The sequence below is a fragment of the Vanessa atalanta genome, chromosome 14 (assembly GCF_905147765.1).
Source record: "Vanessa atalanta chromosome 14, ilVanAtal1.2, whole genome shotgun sequence".
NCBI lineage: Eukaryota > Metazoa > Arthropoda > Insecta > Lepidoptera > Nymphalidae > Vanessa > Vanessa atalanta.
In genome coordinates, this window is record NC_061884.1 from 1,127,287 (window position 1) to 1,145,096 (window position 17,810).

General features: G+C 35.5%; 2 protein-coding genes across 2 annotated transcripts in view; both read left to right on the top strand.

Moving 5' to 3' along the window:
* The window catches only part of LOC125068955 (dopamine D2-like receptor), a 72,103-nt gene that overhangs the window by 35,499 nt on the left and 18,794 nt on the right, over nucleotides 1–17,810 (top strand). The window contains exon 3 of the mRNA XM_047678361.1: nucleotides 12,134–12,386. Within this exon, the coding sequence (XP_047534317.1) occupies nucleotides 12,134–12,386 (253 nt within the window). The remainder of the gene's footprint in view (nucleotides 1–12,133; nucleotides 12,387–17,810) is intronic.
* On the top strand, nucleotides 2,408–4,449 carry LOC125068846. Its single transcript, XM_047678179.1, has one exon. The coding sequence runs from the start codon at nucleotides 3,023–3,025 to the stop codon at nucleotides 4,112–4,114; it is 1,092 nt and encodes a 363-aa protein (XP_047534135.1). The 5' UTR covers nucleotides 2,408–3,022; the 3' UTR covers nucleotides 4,115–4,449.

Genomic DNA, 17,810 nt, shown 5'->3' on the forward strand with positions numbered 1-17,810 from the left:
CCGTATTTATGATTGTTCCAATTTTAAGTCTAAGTCGGTAGTGCAACGGCAAGAGCTCGTCTCTAAATTTAAGCTTTGCCGCAATTGCTTGCGTACTGGACATACAAGCTACACATGTCGTCTTGGTTCGTGTCGCAAATGCAAAGGGCGACATAATACTTTGCTTTGTAATAATAGTTGCAAATCGTCAGATGCTACTACCCCTAACACGTCTATTCCAGCAACTTCTGTCCATCAACAGGATGTGAACGTTAATTTTGCCAGTAACAATAACAACAAATTAACTTTATTATCTACAGCTATAGTTAGGGCGTTAAATCCTATTACTAATAAAGGCGAGCTGGTGCGCGTGTTACTGGACAATGGTAGTCAATCAAGTTTAATTTCTCAAAGATTAAGAGACAAGCTATGTTTACAGTCTACTTCTACGGAACCTGTCCAAGTTATAGGTATCGGAAATGCTAGTTCTCATTGTGTCCAAGCCAACTGTACAATTCAATTACAATCGCTGCACAATGATTTTTGCGTCGATTTAACATGTCCGGTGCTACCAGAACTGACTGGCAATATTCCTAGGTTTTTTATAAATACTAAGATTCTCAATATACCTATGGATGTTCAGTTAGCCGATCCAACGTTTTACAAGCCATCGCCAATAGATGTGCTAGTCGGCGCTGATCTATTTTGGAGCATCATAGGTAGCGAGCGTAAGGATCTAGGTTCTAATAAGCCATATCTAATAAACTCTGAGTTCGGGTGGATTTTATCCGGCTCTTTATATTTGAACTCTCAATTATCTACTATTAATTGTAATTTTCAAACTTTAAGTACACAATCCAACGATCTTAATAAACTAATTGAACGATTTGTTGAGCTAGAAGAACTACCTCTAAGGCAAATATTAAGCGAGGACGAGAAAGCGTGTGAGCAACATTTTAAGACTCACACTTCTCGCGATTCCTCGGGTAGATTTTGTGTTCGTCTACCTCTCAAAGACTCACCAGACAATTTAGGCAACTCTTACGTTCAAGCTAGGACTAGGTTTTTAAATCTTGAAAGACGTTTTAAAGCACAACCTCAGCTTAAGACACAATACGTCGAATTCATAAATGAGTATATCAAGTTAGGTCATTGTTCTGTGCTACAAGGTCCACGACCAAATCCGTGCTATTATTTATGCCATCACGCAGTACTACGACAAACCAGCGAGTCAACTAAATTAAGGGTAGTGTTTGATGGATCTGCGCGCACTTCATCTGGTATTTCCATTAATGATTTACAGTTTAATGGCCCGACGGTTCAAGATTCCCTGTTCTCCATTTTATTGCGTTTCCGCCAACATAGATACGTGCTGACTGGTGACATCGAAAAGATGTTTCGCCAAATTACTGTGCATGAAATGGATCGCAATCTTCAATTAATTTTATGGAGATCCGACGAGTCGCAGCCTATTCAAACCCTTAGACTAAATACGGTCACTTACGGTTTCGCAAGTGCCAGTTATCTTAGCACTAAGTGCATCTGGCAGTTAGGAGAAGAGTGTGCGGATGAACAAATTAAAACAATAATTCAGCACGATTTTTACATCGATGACTTGTTGACAGGAGCCGATTCAATCCCGCAATTGGAAAATATTTTAAAATCTGTTGTTTCAGTGTTAAGTTCTGGTTGCTTTCCACTTAGAAAATTCAAATCCAATGTGCCTTCCATCTTTGAAAATTCATTAATAAATACTTTAGATCCATTAATATTAAGTGAGTCTACGAACGCTTTAGGTTTACAATGGCAACCACTTAATGACACCTTGCACATATTAACAAATATACCTTACGATAGTAACGATCAAGCAACCAAGAGGATAATTTTATCACATTCGTTTAAAATTTTTGATCCTCTTGGCCTCGTTAGCCCATGTACCATTCGAACTAAGCTTCTTATGCAAGAACTATGGCTTCGTAAGGTGGATTGGGATGAACCCGTTCCCCTTGACTTAAAGCGTACTTGGGATGAATTGAAAATTGATTTGGTGGTATTGGAATCAGTCAAAATTTCTAGATTTGTTTTATGCAATTCACCCGATACCGTTGAAATGCATTCGTTCAGCGACGCATCTATATCGGCCTACGGAGCATGCGTATATCTTAGATCTATTGACTCAAATGGCAACGTAGTGGTCAGATTGCTTTGCTCTAAGTCGAAGGTAAATCCAAGCAAACCCATCACCATTCCTCGTTTGGAATTGCTAGGAGCTTTACTCGCTGCTCGGCTTTGCAAATCAGTGCTAGAATCTTTACGATGCAACATAACTCGAATTGTACACTGGTGTGATTCTAGTGTAGTGCTAGGGTGGTTGAATACAAGTCCAAATAAATTAAAGACATTCGTAGCTAATAGAGTCGTTGAAATTTGTGAAACCACGACTCCCGCGAATTGGCGTCACGTACCAACAAATGATAACCCGGCTGACCTTATTTCTAGAGGCGCTAAAACAAATTTTTTAGTAGAATCCAAATTATGGTGGTCAGGTCCAAGTTTTTTAGCTAATTCTGAATCGGAGTGGCCATCACTAAACAAACGAACTAATTACGAATTGCCGGAATTAAAGGTTAGTGTAGCTCTAGTGGTTGATCCAATAATTCAATTTGAAAGATTTTCTAATTTTATTCGATTAAAACGATCATTTGCTTATGCTTTACGATTCATTCATAATATTAAATCGCTTAAAACTAAAAAAAGAGGGATTCTCACGACAGATGAATTACAAATTTCATTTAATTATCTTTGCAAATTTGCTCAAATACAGTCATTTCCTGATGAATATAATGCACTAAAACAAACTCAATTTATTTCAAGTAAAAGTATTCTTCAGTCACTTAACGTATTTTTAGATAATTCAGGCATTATTCGAGTAGGCGGAAGATTAGAACACTCAAATTACGACTACGAAAAGAAACATCCAATAGTTTTACAGTCTAAACATTATTTAACGATTTTAATTTTTCGATACGAACACATAAAACAAATGCACGCTGGACCGCAGCTTTTATTATATACGGTGCGTAACTACATATGGCCATTAGCTGGCAGAAATCTCGCACGTCGCACTGTACGCAACTGTGTTCGATGTAGGCGCTTACAGGGTCGTACGTTAACACCTATAATGGGCCATCTCCCGTCACAACGAACTATACCAGCATTTCCATTTCTTACGACAGGGGTAGACTTCGCAGGTCCATTTATGATTTTAAATAAGAAAGGCCGCGGCGCAAAACTTTCAAAGTGTTACTTATGTCTTTTTATATGTTTCCGATACAAATGCGTGCATTTAGAAGCCGTAACAGAGCTGTCAAAGGATGCCTTTGTTATGACATTACGGAGATTTGTTGCCCGACGCGGCAAACCGCTTGAAATCTATTCCGATAACGGTAGGAATTTCGTTGCCGTTGCAAAGGAAATCGGTAGTTTCTTAAAAGAAAATCAAAACTCTCTATCTGAGTACGCAGCTACCGAAAATATAAAATTTCATTTTATACCAACTTACGCTTCTCATTTTGGGGGATATTGGGAAGGCGGCATCAAGTCAGCTAAGCACCACATTAAAAGAGTAATGGGCAATTTAAATCTCACGTACGAAGAACTTTCTACTTTGTTTGCACAGGTGGAAGCTATTCTAAATAGCCGACCCTTATATCCTGTTTCTTCTTCCCCTCACGACCTTCTTTCTCTCACTCCAGGGCACTTCCTGATTGGCCGACCACTGTCTTCCCTGCCAGCTCCAGTCTTGGAGGAAGAAAAGGCTACTCGCCTGCAGCGCTATAACCGCATAGAGCAAGCTCGCCAGCATTTCTGGAGACGCTGGCAAAATGAATATGTCAGCGAGTTGCAGCAGCGATCCAAGTGGCGTACACAGAAGTGCAACCCTCTTCGTGTCGGGGATTTAGTTCTTCTCCAAGAGGACAACAATCCACCCCTTCATTGGCGTTTGGGACGTGTCATCCACTTACATCCCGGCATCGATGGTGTGAGCAGAGTTGCTGATATCATGACTGAGAGAGGCAGCGTACGGAGGCCATTTACAAGACTATGCCCTCTACCAAATCAAGATGATAACTAGAATACCGAAGGTATTCCAGGGGGGGTGCTTATGTACGCGCCTTCATTAATTTGTGGAGCAAATATTGCCTGCGACGCATTACCGATAATGTAGATAAGGCTGTTCGCAATGCTACATACGAAGACTACATACGAAGCCCTGTCGACCAATCGTTGCAGCCCGACGTCATCAAAGGTCCGACGTCATCGACCGAGGAGAAGGGACCCTGCAACGACGACACTTTTTTTCGAGACCTCTGGGCGTTCGGCGATAATCATCTTCGTTCTTGTATTTTATATTTTGAGACCATAAGTTCCTGTAATCTTCTTTTGAGCATTAAATTGATTTGTACAGTGCTCGAAGTTTAACTGTAGTTAGGCTTCCTAATATTTCTGTGTCCGAGACACAGATTCCTTTTACCTTTTAACGAATGCTCTCTGGACTTTTATACTAAAATGAAAAATGCTCGAATTGCAAGGAGTGTAGCTTATCGCTTCCGGAATGGAGAAATGTTTAATATTTTTGTTTAAATTTTGTTCGCCTGCGTTCGAAATCTATTCGTAACAATTGTGATACGCGAATACAAATATATGAAAAGACCTATACGACCTATGACGACCTCCGTAGTCGACTAGTGTGTACACCGATTTTCATGGGTACGCCACTCCGAGGTTCCGGGTTCAATTCCCGGCCGAGTCGATGTAGAAAAAGTTCATTAGTATTCTATGTTGCCTTGGGTCTGGGAGTTAGTGGTACCGTCGTTATTTCTGCTTTTCCATAACACAAGTGCTTTAGCTACTTACATTGGGATCAGAGTAATGTATGTCATGTTGTCCAATATTATTTTTTATTTATTGCACTAATAAATGTGGAGACATTTTCTTGTAATGCCTAATAAATAAACTACTAAACCAATATACATAAAACTTATAGCAGAAGTTGCATCGCGTTTCGGAGAAGGTTGTAATATATAATGTGATTCTATAATTATATGAAAACGTTTTGCATTTTCACTCACTTTAATTGAAGACTATTCAAAATCAAAATCAAAATATACTTTATTCAAGCAGGCAGCTTACGAGCAATTTTGAATCTAAATGATTCAAACATGACAAACTATATTAAGTGAAGCTATCAGCGACGTCACAAGCTTGAATTTGATGTTTTTTATATAAACATATTAATGAAAATAAATTCATTACGTTCTATTTAAGCTTAAAGTTACGGCCCAATCGTTAGAGAACGAGAATTTAAGCCAAAGACAGTGGAGTCTACCACATTTGCTTGATTTGAATTTAAAATTAATTTCGTCCTGAGCGGTGAAGGATTTTTTTTTATTATGTCCAGGCAGACATGAGACTCCACTCCACCTGATGGTAAGTGGAAGTGGAGTCCAAACGCGAAGACAACTAGTACAGTCAGCTAGAATGAGCTGCACCAGTCACCACTAAACCGAATCTGTCAACTATGTACCGAAGTCTACGTAGATATTCTAATAACCTACTACTCCACTACTACTACTCTGTGTGGTCTTCTTCTCCAAGGGAATGCTTTTATTCAGTAGTGGATGTTCAGTCTCTAAAATAAAAATAAATTCACCCCTCACTTAATCTCTACTAATATTATAATTGCGAAAGTAACTCTGTTACGTTTTCACGGCTAAACTACTGAACCGAATTTGATTATATTTGGAATGAAGCAAGTCTGTACACCAAACGAGGACATATATATTCCTTTGAAAATGCGAGTATAGCCGTGAACGATAACTAGTTTATAATAATTTCACGTCACAACTTAACCAAATGTTGAAACTTTGCATAAACGTTGTCAGTACAAAAAAAGGTTCTTAACGCCTGACTTACACTCTCACAGCCGCGGTTATCAAATTGCTCTCATCGTCTTAATCAATCGTCCCTTTGAAAATAGAACCCGTCCCTATTATAAACACGTATAATCTTTAATCTCATGTACTTTAATTAAACTAACACAATACTAGATAGTAGCTACTAGACCACCTTGTTCATGCTAAGAATAATATGCAGCGTTAATCACCTGTGAAATCTTGATTATAGACAAGATGGATGGCCTGTAGCTATTAAATGCAATGCACATCTGCAAACTGTATGGTTTATAAATGACCTCCAGTATTTAGTTAACGAATGGTAAACATTCATTATCATTTAAGAAAGATTAAATTAATTGAATTCGAAATTCGAAATGTAGATTCTACTGAGAAGGGTTTAATGTACCTATGCTAAGTAGTGTTGTGTTCTGTTTTGAAGGATGAGTGCGGCAATGTACAAGGGACATATAATGATAGTTTCAAAGGGATTGTTGATGATTCTTACAGTGTTATTTGTATGTGTGGTGGCCACTTGTTACCAAGGGGCCTGCCTTGTCCGCCTTAAAAAAAACTTTAACAAATTTATTTCATATAAAGGTTTTATGAATACTTTTGAAGTGTATCCATCTGTATCCCGCATTTGAACAGCGTGGTGGAATAAGCTCCAAATTTTCTCAACTGTAGGGAGGAGGAGGAGGGAGGACTTAATCCTTACTATTTTATATACGAAATATCTCAAGTGAAAATCCACAATATGAGTGAAAAATATTTTATTCATTGAAGTAGAGCATTAAAGTCAGATGGTTCGTTAGGTACCGAATCAATTTTTACTCGATATTAAGTGGGTTGAACGCGAAAGGGATCCGACCGAGCGACGAATCCTATCAATAATAATTTCTCCAAATTATAATGGTTACTTACTTTGTAACGTTAAAAAAATATATATTTAAGCCTTATTGTTGTAACTACTTATATTTACTTGGTGAATTTCAAAATCAGATGATAAAATTAAATTAAAATATTCTTTATTTAAGAAAGCACTTTGGAATCGTCATGTTACAGGTATCAACTCAGTTTAACCTCTAAACAACTATAAGGTTAATTATAATGTCTAATTAATAATCCCGTGGTATCAGAACAATTATCTACTTAAAAAGACATTAATAGGAATTTGTATATATTTGAATATATATATCACTTAATAAAATGTAAATATTGAGTTAGTTTGTGGTTCGTTAGTGGCATAATTATACATTGAGAATAGATGATAGCTTTACATTAAATTTAATCGTAATTTAAATTATGAGTCAATAGTACAATGGTTTAAGAGCCGCCTAGTGATGTAGATCTCTTGGGCTATTATCCTATTATTACCCTAGCACAAGCTTTAAGCTTAATTGGAAGGGTCAATAGGAATATTAGTTAATCCTTAAAAACGGGCTTTGCTATAATCCTGTAACCATAACGATTCAAAAATGATTGTGAATATTTTGCTACTAGTAGTATATGAAATTCGTATATTGAGAAATGGAGTCAATGACCTATCCATAAATCTTTGCATGCGTCTGAACAAAAATATTGTCACTCTAATATTGTCGCTAAAAACAAAAATTTATTTCGGCGAAAACGTTTTCAATATATACAATATTATTCATTCGATAAGGAATAAAACTGTTTGTTAAAATGAATTAAGTCTATGGTTTTTATTTCCTAGGAGTTTCAAAAAACCTATACAAAAACGATAACCTTATAGGATGATTTCTGTATCCTTCGGTGTTTGTTTTTATGATACAAGTAGGCGGACGAGTAAATGGGCCACATGATGGTAAGTGGTCAACACCGCCCATAGACAATGGCGCTGTAAGAAATATTAACCATTCCTCGCAATGCACCACTAATCTTGGCAATATGTTTTGTTCCTTGTGCCTGCCTGCCTGTAATAACAGTGGTTCACCCACCATTCAAACCGGAACACAGCACTACTGAGTACTGCTGTTTGGCGGTAGATATCAGTCTGATCGCCTATCACTATTTTTTCCGATATTAACTAAATAAAAACTTTGCTATTCTGTAAGAACTCACTTCGTATTGCACTAGTAAAGTGTTTAAAAAGTGTATTCTTTAACAGTTATATTTCAACTATAAATTTCACGATCGTGTTTTGCGTAGACTTTCAAGTGTTTTCTTAGAAAATATATGCACACTATATATTGAAGAAAATAAACGAATATCGTAATATGAACATTAGAAATAAATCATTTACAATTAACAACGTTGGATAGCGCGGTGGAGTCCGTATATATGTCATTGCTAATACGCTGACAAAACAGTTCTATATTACATCCCCGTAATTACACTGGCTCATATAATTCACAACGGAACACAATAATTGCTTTGAGTAATTATCGAGTACATGCAATCCGGATTGCACTAACATCAGTCGCTAGTCAAGCAAGAAAGCCAAGACGAGTTTGCTAATCTTATACATTAGTAACTGTAATAAGAAACTCAGTCAGAATTTGATATACGATTCACTATAATAAGTATAAAATGTATGCGATTTTTCATTAACAGCCTGTAAGTAGCCACTGCTGCGCTAAGGCCTCCTCTCCCTTTGAGAAGAAGGTTTGGAGCATGTTTAACCACGCTGCTGCAATACGAGTTGGTGGATACACATGTGGCAGAATTTCGTTGAAATTAGACACATGCAGGTTTCCTCGCGATGTTTTCCTTCACCTCCGAGCACGACATGAATTATAAACTCAAATTAAGCACATGAAAATTGAGTGGTGGCTGCCTGGGTTTGAACCCGAAATCATCGGTTAAGATGCACGCGTTTTAACCACTGGGCCATCTCGGCTCTATACGGTAGATGCATCAAAATTGCGTATCACTGTGAATCGGTTGTCAATATATCACGACTGAGATAAAAAGTTATTTCTCAAAGAATCGCAATGCTGTGAACGTCTGGACGAACTCCATTTTAGCATTACTGCATTACGTATAAAAGCAAAATTAAAATCAAGAATAAACTTTAGTCAAGCACTCACAAGATTAATTCAATTTAAACACACCGCTGTTTCGGAATGAAGATATCCCATCAAAAACATAAATGTAAAAATGAGAGCCAAGTTAAATATTATGATATATACCTTGGTTGTTGACTTCAACGACAAAAGAAGTGAGATCTAAATTTTTGCCAAGTTAAATAGCCCTTCTGAAATTTATTTATAACTACATAAAATAGCATTTCTTCTTATAACTTGGGATAATATATTGTTGCCTAAGGTCTGACTTGGCTAGTTCTCATATAAGAATTATATTATAGCCTTCGTAAGTTCTAAGCCTTTACAAATGAATTATAAACACAAATTAAGCACGCAAATATTCAATCGTACTTGTCTAGATATGAACTCGCAATATCTGGTTAAGATTAATGTTTTCTAGTGACTGGACCATCACAGCTCTTAATGTACGTATATACTAACTAAGCAATACTGAGCTGTCCTCCATTCTTCTTAGATGTTCTGAGTTATAATTTGTTATTCTAAACACAAACTACAAGTTGTGTTTATAAACATATAAGAACTAGCCAAGTCAGACCTTAGGCAACAATATATTATCCCAAGTTATAAGGAGAAATGCTATTTTATGTAGTTATAAATAAATTTCAGAAGGGCTATTTAACTTGGCAAAAATTTAGATCTCACTTCTTTTGTCGTTGAAGTCAACAACCAAGGTATATATCATAATATTTAACTTGGCTCTCATTTTTACATTTATGTTTTTGATGGGATATCACTACTTTTTGTATATAAATTATTAATAGGTACTTATTAATAACAAAATTAATACCAAATGGTTTTTGTTAAGCTATTCTATTTTCCTACGTTTAGGGGGTATAATTGTCTTTTTTTTGATACGTTCTTATTTTTCTTGTAGGTACCTCTGAAATGTTCGAGTGAATTGCCCATTCAGTGTCCGGATTTTTTTTTACGCGTTTTCTGTTTATACTTAATTTGGCCAAGTAGGGGTGGTATAACGTGCGCAGACGGTTGTACTCTACAATAGAGCTCTCTTGTGTCTTGATTTGAATTGGACCTAAATTGATAAGATGTACTCCATCTGAGGTTTTAACTCTAGAGAGGCCAACGTAAGCCTGCTCTTTACTTAATATAGAGGAGCCTATGTCGAAAAGAGCACCGTCAAGGCGAAGGCCTTGTAATTTGTGTATAATAGTAGAATATGCTAAGCATTGTTATTTTACGTGCGCTATTGCTGTTATCGACGTCCCCAATGTACCTTCTCTATTTTTCCATTGGACCCATTCATCAGTCCTTTGCTGATATCAGCATGCTTGCTCGATACTGTTCTTCCAAGCAATAAGGATCCCCGTTTGTAGCGCTAGAGTACAAACTTAAATCATTCCAGTTACGATATACATACTCTACTACAATCTCACGAAACCTTTTTTATTGTTGTATACTAGTATACTCAAACAAAAAATATGCAGTCGAATAGACTAGGCAGTTTCCATCGGAAGGTATTGAAATAATTCTTATGAGCGCGGTTGCCACTCGCTCAGACACGTCCGCGTTAAGGTTTAATCGCAACGCTCCTAACCCGCTGCTCCGGCGTCGCGTCGCGCGCCGTGTACCGAAATGCCTATTATTATTATTTTTTTAAGTATAATTATTTGGCACCATTGATGTGCGCTAAATGCTAGTTAATAACGTAATAAATACGAAAGTCGGCTATACTCATAAGTACTAAAACGGAAATATTTGGATTTAAAAAACTTAAGGGTGGTATTCAACTTGTTATATATTCACGTGAAGACCTTAAAATCCACTTGAAGACCGGCTGTCATAAGTTTTGATTGCTGGTTCTTACATCATTTTTTTATTATTACAGTTATTACAGGAACTAAGTATATAAGTGTTCCTATAGACCCAATAAAATGAAAAATTATAATAAAATGATAAAAAATTACCAGTTTCAGATTTTTTCCTTTATATTGGCCTAATTATCTACCTGCATGCCAAATTTGAACTTTCTAGGTCACCTGGAAGTAGGATATAGTTTTGATCTATAGGTCAGTCAGTGATAAAAATGACGATATTTAGACGTTAATATCTAAATAACCATTTGAGATGCGTTTATGAAATTTGGAACACATATGTATCTCGCGAGTCTTAATATATGAGCCAAATTTGACACATCTATGTCAAATAGTTTTTGAGTTATGAGGAGGTCAAAAGTGGCTCCAAATGGTTCGTGTAATATTACACACGGTGCTACTAGCCAGTTCTGTTACTAGAACTTGGCTGACACGCTACCGCGTGTCTAGATTACCGAGAAAACCGACATTAAAGTATATTATATTATGTATGTATAGAATAAGATATCTAGTTCTATTTTTTTTAAAACGATTATATCATGAAATAGATTTATTTGGTTGTGCAATTGGTAGATATTCTACCGACAAACAGTAATACTCGCTATTGTTGTGTTCCGGTTTGAAGGGTGAGTGAGCCAATGTAACTACAGGCGCAAATGACACAACATCTTAGCTCCCAAGGTTGGAATATTTTCATCAGGTGGTCCATTTGCTCATCCGCCTACTTATATCGTAAAAAAATGAAACATAGTACGTTTTTTTATTCAAGAAAGGTACTATTATAGACGTGCACTAAAGGAGAATCTTCATATAAAAATATTTCTATAAGAAATGCTTCGTTTTATCCCGTATTTGTAGACGTTTAACATGTGTAATTTGTTTGTAATGTTGTACAAAAGCATTTTTTTTTAACGAGCACTCAAGTTTGTAAATCAAATAATTAGTCTTATGATTAGGATTATGAGATAGCCCAGTGGTTGGAACGCGTACACCACTGAATCTCCATGTGCTTTATTTATGTTAATAATTAATCTCGTGCTCTGCGGAGAAGAAAAACATCATGAGGAGACCGGCATTTGTCTAATTTCAACGAAATTCTGCCCCATATATCTTCTAAACCGAATTGGAATCGCATCGTGGTGGAATAAGCTCTTAACCTAAAAAAACTAAAGCTAAAGCTCTAAAGGGAGAGGTTAATCCAGCCTAGCAGTGGGTAGCACTAGCCCAGCAGTGGAACATTAACAGCCTGTTACATTAATTAAACCTGTCAAGTAATTAGAGACAATTATATCCACAGATATATAGCAGTCACCCAGCCAATTAAATACGCGAAGCACAAGAGCAACGCTCGCGTTTGGGTCATGATAGCAGTGGCATGGCTGGTCTCCGGCGCGATTGGCTCGCCCGTTGTTCTCGGCCTGAACAATACCCCGGACAGAAGCCCCAACCAGTGTCTCTTCAACAGCACCGACTACGTCATATACTCATCGCTCGGGTCCTTCTACATACCTTGTATCATCATGATGTTTCTATACTATAAAATTTTTAAGGTAAGTCCTCAGATAATAACAAAATATTTAAGGTAAGTCTTATAACAACAAGTCGTAAAAGCTCGTTAGTAAAAAGGCAGTTAGTCCAGAGGTAAGCTTTTTAATTTTATTAAATTGGCTATCAAATGGATAATAATCATCTTCGCGCAAAATAACCATATCTTATTTAGGTAATCCACCGATAATTATTATTTTAAAATTATATATACCTTATGCCTGCAATCATACAAGGTCAATCATCCCAAACTATTTAAAATGGAAAACAGTAAATCAAAGCATCATTTTTTGGTAGCAAACTAACTGGTGAGTGGATGGAATAAGCCCAAACTCCACCACCACTGCACCAGTGCTCTGTATCTGCAAAGTGGAAGAGCTTCGTGTACTACTTTAGTACTTTAGTACGTGTAAACCAGCATTTTAAATTTTCCTCCAAACATCGTGTACAGTGTACCCAATCTCAAAAATAGAAATGTTTCTGTAAAAAGAAAAATCACAGTCAGACTTTCTCGGGACATATAAACAACTTCCAACTTTGTTTTGCTGACGATCGGTATCGTTCTTGTCAAACTTTACAAAAATATGGGTGGGTAATCCCTCCCATATATTTGAATATTTTTAAGAAAAGCTGCCATCTATAATACTTTTCTACAAACATAACATCATAGCTTCCAAAATTGATGGCGCATTGTGTGATTTAACTAATGGTCAATATTTAGTGACCACTTTGGTGATCACTTACCACCAAGTAGAAGATTTGCCCACCCGTCTACCTAAATCTTAAATAAAAAAAATGAGATTACATTCTTTGTTCAAATTTATGCATAAAAATATAACAATACAAATCAAAAATACCACAGAGAATTTCAAAGAGAATGTAGTAGAGTAAGTTTAGTTTACTTTTACATCGATTTCAAATAATATTTTCTCTAATTTCAAGTAACATCAATCAAAAGGTTTCCCGAGGAAAGAATTCTCCGTATTACCTCGTGAAAGGGAAATGATAATTTCTTATGAAATCCAACTTTTCGTTCATGTGATTTGAAAGTTTCGCCTTTTTTTCAATCTATAAGAAGCAAGAGTGCTGATACTTTTTCACATAATAATAAATTAATTCATGAAATAAAATTATTTATTCATAAGTAAAAGGAACTAAAAATCTCAGTACAATTTTTTTTTATTGTTACACTAGCTCGTCCAGACTTTCATCGACCATATTACAAATTCTGTTGTACATGACTTTACAAAACCTTGACCATTTACGCAGTGCATACAATGGAAGCTCTCAAAGGACATAATTTTCATCATTGATACTCCGACCCTAGAGGTCGTAGCGTCATACATATAGCCTTAATCGGTAAATTTTTAATGAACTCTAATAAGATTGTTTGTAATTGGACCAGTAGATTATTACTTTCAACTAAACAAACAAACTCTGCAACTTTACAATATTGGTATAGATTTGTATTTCCACAGACAATAAATTTTGTCCATGCCTTAAATGTATCTTATCTTTGATTTGTATTTTTGGAACGGAAGTTCTTTTAGACAGCTTAGAGTCGACTGAAATGGCAGCAATCGTCGAGTTAGGAAAAAGCGTTATGGCTCCAGGCTACTGTTCCTTTCTCTTTCCTTCTCTCTATATATCCATCTCTTTCTTTTACATAATTTTTTTTGTTATTGTTTTAATTGACCTTTTCTAACGACAATTTTATCTTATATTATCATGTTGATCCCAGACGTTTTTAATTCATATCATTTTGTCTATTATTAATGACATCATTATATCATTATGAGTGGTCATCAAAACCTATAAAGACACTTGGAGCACGTAGAGCTTTATAGTGAAGTAACAAAAGCGGATACAAAATCAAAAGAGAACGATAATACGTCGATATATTAACAAATCGACGCAGCGTTTCGCACTACGTGGAATTTGTATTCGTTTTTCTTGCTTCACTTCGCTCCATCTGCCAACACAACTAGTCAAGGACCAATAAAGATAACGATATACCGTATTATAAAGCAATAAGTTTCGGTGTAAAACCAAAAGTGGGTGATAGTTACTTAGTTATCTGATGTTGGCCTTACAAATTTCGGCCAGCCTCAATTCCCTTACTCTTATAATCCGATGGTACGGCAAATCTAACATAAGTTAAGATACTCGTAGTTAAAGCTTATAACCATCAGCTTAACGTAAGTACTTTCTTAAGCACGGCAATGTAAATACTGTCATATCCAGAATACGGATTGCTGGTAATTATCTCGATATTACAAACCAACCCAATAACTTTTAATGACCTACCAGGGGTTGATATTTAGAATCACTGGATCTACTGAAAGAGGCCGCCTCTTTTAATTCGTCTGTGAGTTTGCCTCGTATTAAGTGATTATGATCAAATTGTGCATGCACGTGGTCTGAAGTCCGGAAACTAACATACTATGGTTACCTAACTCTTGCCTCATACGCAAGCGATGCTGTAGGTACACACTAGTAACATAATAAATCGGAAAGAATTTACCGTCCATTTCTGGCTCAAAATAAAATATCGCCAATCGAATTGTAAATACAAATCGTACTCTTTGCAAAGAATAAAGATCGGTCGTAAACTTCTGTCTATTGCGGCAAGATCACATCTTAAGGGAGGTTATAAATACAGGATTTTCAACCTTAAGCCGCACCGATAGAGATTTATTTACATAAAAAGCTTTTGTGGTAAGTTACGGTAATTGATAAACCAAATTAATACCCAAAATAAAAAAGAATGAAAACTTGAACGGTATACAAAGAAGAAACAGTAAGTAATTGAATTATTTTGTAAAGTATTTGATCCACTTATCATCATTATTATTAGCCAAGCACAATCCACTACTGCACATAGGCCACTTCCAAAGTGCGCCAGAGCTCACGGTACTCCGCCTTTTACATCCAGTCGACCAACACACACAAATGTTAACATTTTTTGTAAATAAATTGTGAATTTAGACAAAGTGTGAAATTATCTATTTGATGATAATTTTATCGAGCAACGTTATCGTGTAGTTTTAATAACACCCTTTGTACGCGGATCGTAAATAAACAGACAATATTTCTTCATAAAGCACCAAAAGAAGTAGAACTTCAAAATAATGACAGTCAAAATAGGCAAAAATAGTGCTGAACTGTGGATGTTTGCCTGATAAGTACATATGGAGAAATAGCTAATGAAACGCAACCATTTGGAACTGGGACACGCGCGGCCCACCTGATAGTGGTCACGTCGGCAAACTCGTGTCGATGCTCGCGAGATGTTTTTTCTTGTTCGTATGGTTTTTCTTGCTTTATTATTTTATTTTTTAAAATGATTTGAATAATAATAATTAGTAAGACAGATAAACAATTTAAAAAATAATCTCGGTGAATATTTTCTGCTGTTAACAAACATACATACACATACATACCTACGTAGATATAATCTGTTAAATTATCTTACATTTTTGACGTATTCGGTAAAATATTTATCTTCAGAACTTCGCTATCGCATCTTTGCTCGAGATCTATCAATTTTGATTTATTTTGACATGGTTCCATCCCATTCTGATAGCTGATTGAAAATTTTAATCTACTCAGACCTTTGTTTCTCAAAATGATCCTTAAAATCTAATACTATTTTCTTATTTTAAACAAAATTACAATACAATGTACTATTCTATATACATAAAGCTGTCCCCTATTTCCCATAAAGGATGCCATTCCGACCCCATTTGCTTGGATCGTGGGATACCTTTTTTAAACTTTTGCAATCACTACCAATGAACAGATTTAAATACGATACGAATCCTTTGGCAATTTCCTTTATCGAATAAATACTCTTTGGATGTTGAACTCTTTCTTACTTTTCAGACTTTTCTTAAACATCACTGTGTGTGAAAATACTTACATTTCAGCATTTGTTAATAGATTTATATTCGATTGAATTCTGAGACCCAAAGATGCTTATATTATGATTTTGGTCAATCTATAGGGTTTAGCTGTGTTTTTTATTTTTTGTATAGGTTGGTATCTGGCAAATGGGTCTCTTTGTGATAAGTGAACAACAATACCTATAATCATTTACTTTAATAAGTATTCTCATCTCACCAATGCACCACTAAAATTGGGAACAAGTATTATGTTCCTTACGGGTAAAGTTACACTGGTTTACTTACAGACACTATAAAGATTTGCTATATTATAAGTATTGGATAGGTACCCAAAAAGGCGTGTAAAAGCCCTACCACCAAGTTAATTCTGACTTTGCCGCAACGCGTCATGAGCTTTTTTATTATTTCTCAGCGCATTTCGTTCACTGTCAAACTTTATTGTGAAAGAACTTGGCTAAGAAGAAAAACGATGTTTCTTATATTTTCTTATATAGTTTTATAATAATTATAGTATTATTAATACGTTTATATTTGTTTTACATCACGCCCAATGAAATTATACATATATGCCATCAATTTTCCCGCCATGACGAGAATCAGTCAATGTTTATGTTGCCAGATTAAAAAGACAGAATCGAAGTATTATAATGATTATTTTACAAAGCGACAGACACTCGTCTGTAATATATCGTTTTAGAAAACAAAAATGAAACAAAAATGATTATTTAAAAATAGGCAAACCCTTGACTTATATTTATTAACAAATTACAAATTATTTATAACAAAATTAAAATCAAACATAAATTATAACTTAAATTAACCAAACAATGAACCGTTAATTTGAATGCAAAACACGCTCGTGATGAAACGACGTCTATACGTTACGAAAGCCGAGGAGCAAAAGCCCCTTAAGCGGGTAGGCAACTATTTTTATAGTTTCTGTTGTATGACGTCACGGCAACGTATTCAAATTATTGAGGTATGCTGATAATAGATATTATTAATTCGTATAATATTTAATATTAAGTATTCCATTCTAATAGAATCTTACAATTGTTTGACACTGAACGCAACGAGCAAGAGTGTTTTACGTTACGTACGTTTTACGTTTTCGTTCTTTAACAGGTATAAAAAAGAGATATCTCATTAATATTCCGTATGTTTTTACTACATGTCTAACGAGGTTAATAAATCCGTGATCCTATTGATATCTTCAAAATATTAAAAATGTTACTATAAGAAATTAATATTGAATTTTAAAACACATTATAGCGAATTTTAAAATTAAATGCTCGTATGAAGTATTTTTATTTTAATTCGCAATATAGTCAATTTAAAAGAAACTTAATATTTTTAATAATTGACTTTTCGTTTTCTCATTTATGCTTATAAAACAAAACAACTCACATCACATTGACTTCCACTATATTAATAAACCACTCGATACATACAACAGCAAATATGCGTCCTTCGTAGTTTGTCCTCCGTTTTTTTCTCCTCGGTTCCAAAATCCCGCGCTTCTCC